The 6,458-nt window shown below is 52.9% G+C and overlaps 1 protein-coding gene across 1 annotated transcript; it reads right to left on the bottom strand.

The window, feature by feature from the left end:
• Positions 1 to 546: 546 nt before the first annotated feature.
• On the bottom strand, positions 547 to 2,128 carry LOC138930675 (melanoma-associated antigen B2-like). Its single transcript, XM_070291167.1, has 3 exons — positions 1,150 to 2,128; positions 673 to 790; positions 547 to 625 (listed from the first exon to the last, which is right to left on the bottom strand). Exons 1-3 carry the CDS (start codon positions 2,126 to 2,128, stop codon positions 547 to 549), a joined length of 1,176 nt encoding a protein of 391 aa, XP_070147268.1.
• Between the last annotated feature and the right edge of the window lie 4,330 nt (positions 2,129 to 6,458).

Below are 6,458 nucleotides of genomic sequence, written 5' to 3'. Positions count from 1 at the left end.
CTGGCCAAGGCAGAAGGGCCAGCACTGGCTGAGGCAGAAGGGCCAGGCCTGGCCCTGGCAGACATGTCAGCCCTGGCTGCAGCAGAAATGCCAAGTCTGGCCGAGGCAGAAGGGCTAGCACTGGCTGAGGCAGAAGGGCCAGGTCTGGCCAAGGCAGAAGGGCCAGGCTTGGCCCTGGCAGACATGTCAGCCCTGGCCGAGGCCGAAGTGCCAGCCCTGCTGGCAGGAGAAGTGCCAGGTCTGGCCAAGGCAGAAGGGCCAGGCCTGGCCCTCGCAGACATGTCAGCACTGGCTGAGGCCAAAGTGCCAGCCCTGGCTGCAGAAGATGTGCTAGGTATGGCCAAGGCAGAAGGGCCAGAACTGGCCAAGGCAGAAGGGCCAGCACTGGCAGAGGCAGGAGGGCCAGGCCTGGCCCTGGCAGATATGTCAGCATTGGCTGAGGCCGAAGTGCCAGCCCTGGCTGCAGCAGATGTGCTAGGTCTGGCCAAGGCAGAAGTGCCAGCACTGGCCAAGGCAGAAGGGCCAGGCTTGGCCCTGGCAGACATGTCACCCCTGGCCGAGGCCGATGTGCCAGGTCTGGCCGAGGCAGGATGGTCGGCACTGGCTGAGGCAGAAGGGCTGGGCCCTGCCATGGCAGATATGTCAGCACTGGCCGAGGCCAAAGTGCCCGACCTGCTGGCAGCAGAAGTGCCAGGTCTGGCCAAGGCAGAAGGGCCAACACTGGCAGAGGCAGAAGGGCCAGGCCTGGCCCTGGCAGACATGTCAGCCCTGGCCAAGGCCGATTTGCCAGGTCTGGGTAAGGCAGGATGGCCAGCACTGGCCAAAGCAGAAGGGCCAGCACTGGCTGAGGCAGAAGGGCCAGGCCTGGCCCTGGCAGACATGTCACCCCTGGCCAAGGCTGATGTGCCAGGTCTGGCCGAGGCAGGATGGTCGGCACTGGCTGAGGCAGAAGGGCTGGGCCTTGCCATGGCAGACATGTCAGCCCTGGATGCAACAGAAGTGCCAGGTGTGGCCGAGGCAGAAGGGCCAGCACTGGCCGAGCAGAAGGCCCAGCACTGGCTGAGGCAGAAGGGCCAACACTGGCCGAGGCAGAAGGGCCAACACTGGCCAAGGCAGAAGGGCTGGTCCCGGCTACAGCTCTGGTTCTGGAGCTCTCTACCTCCTCTCTCCAAGCCTCCTCATAATGCGGCAGTAAGGCGTCGGGGACCAAATCCTTGACCTTGGCCAAAATCTGCAGGACTTTTGTCTTGCTGGTTTCTGAGAGCGCTTTAGGACCCCACAGGAACTCATAGCGAGGGGGATCGCTGCCGGGCACCTGGCGGTACTCCAGGTACCCTTCCCGCACCAGATCTTCTGTGATGAGCTTTCTGGTGTCTCCAAAGATGAGGTGCCTTCTTCCATCATAGATGCCCAGAATATTCAGGAACTTCCAGATCTCCTCCTCAGAGGCACGGTGGCCATTCAGGTAGATGACACCCAGCAGAGGCATCAGAAGACCATTCTTCAGCAGCCCCCAGTCACCTCTCATAGACTCACTGTCGCTGAGATCTAGGTTGCTCACCAGGGTATAGCAGTGACTGTTGGGCCTGACTTCCTTCAGCACCAGGCCAAACACCAGCTCCATGTGCTCAGAGGCCCGGCTAAGGATCTCAGGGAATTGCTCCCTGTACCTTCTAGTGACTGCCTTCAGCATTTCTGACCTCTTAATGAGCTCCCTCGCCTTATACTTACACAGCATGTACTGCACCAACATCTCTGCCTTCCAGGTCAGAAGATCTGTATGAGAGCTCTCAGCAGCAGCTGAGGCCTGGGAAGAATTTTCCCCTTCCTGAACTTGGCCCTCGGCACCAACACCAACAACAGATCTCGAGCGTGCTGCGCGCCTGACACCAGGTCTTTTGCGTATAGCACCTGCAGCAGCGCTGGTGGTGCCTTGGGCTCCTTGAGGCCCCTTGGAGATGCCAGCAGCAGACAAGGTTGAGGGACTGCTCTCTGAATCAGGAGGGGAGGAGGAGGTGGTCTCTTCTTCCCCAGATGTGGTAGCCTGATCATGAAGACCCTGGGTCTCAGCCTGAGCCTGGCGATGTTTCTCACGAGCACGGTGCTTACTCTTCTGCCCACGAGGCATGATGGCTGTGGTCAGGGACCGCAGGCAGGAGTCTGGGCCAATAGACAGGAGGTTGGGGCACCTGGAGGTTGGAGAATGAGGTGGTATGAGCACCTTAAAACAGGGAGATTTCACCTTGGTTTAATCAAAGGCTGCCTCTGCAGGTGTCCTTGAGGACACTGCCCTAGGAACCCACAAGGCTTCTGTTTTCCTGGTCAGCCTGTCCCCTGAGAATCCCACAGAGGAAGAATAGAAGCCTTACTTTTCCTCTGCGACCTCTCAGCCCTGCTTTGGATTTACTGAGGTGACAGCAGGTGCTGGCAGTGGGGTCCTCTCAGCTCATCTTCAGTATTATCACATCAAGTCCTGGCAGAGCCTGGGCACCCTTCCCTCTGATACTCTGATACAGACATTTTAGACCTCCACATGATCCAGAAACAAGTCAAGGGCTGCTTCAGTTCACCTCCCTCCCAGGGGATACCCAGTGCTGAGAACTCAGTAGGGTCTTTTTTATCCTGTGTTCACTGGGATCATCATTTATGGTCCTTACCTTGGCTCCTTCAAACATTGGGTACTACTTTCCATTTTCTGACTGGTGGCTGCACCTTCAGACTAGACATTTCCCCTCCCCTAGACTTGGTATAAAATCATAAAGCAGGTATTCAAACTCACAGCCCATCCCTGAGATTTCCTGGGTTGAAATCCAAGGGTTGGAATGGATGCTCTGAGTCCTCACTCAGGTTCCTCAACTGAGCTCCTGGTAGAGAACTTATTCTTTCTCTGGAACTGATACCTGTCTGATAGTAAAAGCCAATCACCGTGTGTCCCAACAGGAGGAAGTGAAGATGACCTCATCTTACCAAACCCGGTCTCCTAAGAATGGAAGCTGTTGCAGGCGGGTTGATGTCCCTGTGGTCTCATCCAAGATCTCAATTCAAAGTTAATTTTCTTTTTGTTCCTCTTTTCTTCTCTGTGTCTTTTTAAAACAAATTTATTTATTTTTAATGAAAGGATAATATCTTTACAATATTGTGTTTTCTTCTGTCCCAAATCAGTATGAATCAGCCATAGGTATACTGTATGTCCCCTCCCTCTTGAAACTCTCTCCCACCTCCCACCACATCCCACCCGTCTGAAGCTGTCAGAGCACTGGCTTTGAGCTCCCTGAGTCATAAAACTAATTCCCACTGGTTATCTATATTCCATATGGTAATATGTACGTTTTCAATGTTACTCTCTCATGCCCCTCCCTCTCCTTCCCCCACTGTGTCCACGAGTGTGTTCTCTAGGTCTGCATCTCCAGGCTGCCCTGCAAATAGATTCATCAGTACTAACTTTCTAGATTCCATATATATACATTAATATATGATATTGGCTTTCCTCTTTCTGACTTAATTCACTTTGCATAAAAAACTAGGAATAAGACTACCACATGAGTCAACAATCCCACTACTGGGCATATACCCTGAGGAAACGGTAATTGAAAAAGACACTTGTACTCAAATGTTCACTGCATCACTATTTACAATAGACAGGACATAGAAATAACCAAGGTCTACATTTGACTCATGACAGGGTGTAAGAGTTCTCCCTCTGCTGACCACTCCCTAGCCCACAGTGGGGACCGACATATAATCTTGAGGTATGCCAGGGATGACAACAGGGATGATTTGGTCTGAATGATGTGGTGTGGAACATCCCCACAGCCCCCGAGGTTCTCACCATGACCCTTCGCAAATCTGAAACCCTCCCTTGTCAACCTGAGGGTGCGCCCTTTGACCTGGTCGCTCACCTCCCTTAGATGTCCCTGGAAGTGTCATGTCAAACGCCCGATTCTCCCAGGCCTGAAAACAGGGCTGGCGCTTTATGTGGCCCCGTTTCTTAAGGAACTGGCCCCCATCCTCACTCAGCGTCACAACCATGAATCATGTTGGGGACTAGCTCCCTTTGTTGAACTGGTTTTATTCTGTTAGAGCAAGGCTCTCACTCCCCCAAAACCAGCTCCAGTGGACACCAGGGGGCACCACAGTTGGCCAGCTCTACCTGGGGCCTCCTAGAGCCCAGGGAGGGGAGTCTCTCAGTCCCACACTGAGGGGAGTAGCTCAGTGTGGCCCCCTTGCGGTGTCGATGTCAGCTCATCAGTTCTCAGGACCTTATTCTAGGTCCTAGACCTCCCCACAATGGCAACTCACTGCAGTTCTCTTGCCTGGAAAATCCCAGGACGGCGGAGCCTGGTGGGCTGCGGTCTATGGGGTCGCACAGAGTCAGACACGACTGAGGCGACTTAGCAGTAGCAGCTGCAGACCTCCCCACAGACCAACGCCTTAGCCTGAGACACTCTAAACCACATTCAGCCGATAGCACTGAGGGGCCCACAAGAGCCATATCACAGGGGTGGGATGTGGATGGGTCACTTTCATTACTGGGAGGGTTGGGAAGTCCCTTCAGCTCCATTTAGGTCCTCACCTTGGTTCCGGACGAGTCCTGGACACTAAGTCTCCGCCAAACGGTCGCTGCGGCTACCCGTCGAGCTTCTCGCCTTCGAAGCGGAAGTGGAGGGGAGCTGCGTAAGGTCCTACGTGAGGTCGCACAGGGACGACGGCAAGGGCAGCGTGCTACGGGAACCCCGGTAGCTCAATATTCATCCGTCCCTGGATTCTCTCTCAGGGTCCTCCGGGTGCAGTTTATCAGAGCCCTGAACGCCTCCATCTAAGAACCCAAGTCCTACACCCCCAAACAAAGCCCTCGCCTTCCCAAGTCCCTAGTAGAGGGAATCAGGGCACTGCTCTGAGAATCTCTGCTTGTTAGGAGGGGAGCCACTCTGTAAGCCTCCCTCTCTGGGGAGAGATCCTCTCATTAGCACTGATCCTCCTCACCTTAAGTCCGGTTATGGTCAAGATGACACCCCTCTGCAGATCTGGGGCCCTATCCCGCTAGAGAAGGCCATGCCCTCCCTGAGATCACACAGGTGGAATGAGGGGACCACTCAGAAGTAGGTCCTCTAGGTCTCTCAGAGCTAAGAATTTACAGAATGCTGTTTGGCTCCCTCTCCAGGGGTCCCTTCTAACACTCAGCATTGTCATCTGAGGTCCTGCTTGGGCTCAGGTTCATCCACCCACAAAACTAGGCTGATCCTATTAGACAGATGGAGGCCTCACCTCAATGAGAATTTCCAGACTGAAATCAACCTGCCATCTGTGCCCTGAGCTTCCTGGGGACCACAGCGACAGATTTTCCAGGGCCTCCTTTGATGCAGTGTGTGCTACTGTGAGTCCACTTTCACGTCCTCACATTGACATGTGACGAACCCTGTAACTCCACTCTCTGCTTTATGGAGCAGCTTGTCTTACATCAAGGTCCTAGTCTCCTTGAGAATTCCAAGTTGGAAGTCAGGGTGACCCTCGTGATCGTAGTCTATAAGGGCCTCCAAAAACAGGCAGTGGGGATGCAACTCGAGTCCTTCTGGATTCCTCTTGCTCAGCATCCTCACTACATCTACCACAGCCTGGGACTGCTCCTTCTACTGATGTAAGATACCTCTTTGGGTGACCACTGTAATCAGGAGTCATTGTCTCTGCAGTCCTCTTTCATGGAGTTCCGATATCAGCTTCTGTCGCTTGATTAAAGGCTTCCTGGGAAATGCATATTCCTACAAACACTTGAGCAGTTATCCTCTAGCAAATCTTGGAGAAAATGGGTCTCAGTCCCTAAAGTGATGTAAGATTAGGAAAATGCAGCAGAAATCAAGGAACTCAGGACAGATTTTATGCTGTCAGAGAAAAAGAGCTCATATATTCCTTCTCTTCAGCTAGATTTTGGGTGTGTGCTTAGTTGCTTAGTCATGTCCTACTCTCTACAACCCCATGGACTGTAGCCTGACAGGCTCCTCTGTCCATGGGAATTCTCCAGGCAAGAATCCTGGAGTGAGTTTGTCTCCTCAAGGTAATGTACCAAACCCAGGAATCAAACCCAGGACTCCCACATTACAGGTGGATTCTTTACTTTCTGAGCCACCAGGTTTAGGGTAGTTCTAAAATCTTTACTTTCAGGACCCTCCTGTTGGTCGAGTGGTTAAAACTCTGTACTCCCAATGCAGGGGGCCCAGGTTCGATCCCTGGTCAGGTAACTGGATCCCACATACCAGAACTAAGAGTTCATGTGCCACAACTAACACTTTCACATGGCACAACTAAAGAGTCTGCATGTGGCAACAAAGATCCTGAGTGGCACAGCTAAGACTCAGAGCAGCCAAAAATAAATAAAAATAATATTTTTAATTAAAAAAATAAGTATTTACTTTCTACATAGAAGGATAGCACCTGATAATCTTGTAAGCCCTTGATGACTTGAG

The sequence above is a fragment of the Ovis canadensis genome, chromosome X (genome assembly GCF_042477335.2).
Source record: "Ovis canadensis isolate MfBH-ARS-UI-01 breed Bighorn chromosome X, ARS-UI_OviCan_v2, whole genome shotgun sequence".
Classification (NCBI taxonomy): domain Eukaryota; kingdom Metazoa; phylum Chordata; class Mammalia; order Artiodactyla; family Bovidae; genus Ovis; species Ovis canadensis.
The sequence above is the reverse complement of the archived record's forward strand: the minus strand, read 5'-3'. Positions and strand labels throughout refer to the sequence as shown.

Excerpts from the sequence above, each read along its gene's own strand:
- LOC138930675 (XM_070291167.1), bottom strand. The coding sequence starts at position 2,128 with ATGCCTCGTGGGCAGAAGAGTAAGCACCGTGCTCGTGAGAAACATCGC. Across the intron at positions 791-1,149 it reads GAGAGAGGAGGTAGAGAGCT|CTGGCAAATCGGCCTTGGCC; the intron begins CCAGAACCAGAG and ends CCTTACCCAGAC. Across the intron at positions 626-672 it reads GGCACTTCTGCTGCCAGCAG|GGCCCAGCCCTTCTGCCTCA; the intron begins GTCGGGCACTTT and ends CTGCCATGGCAG.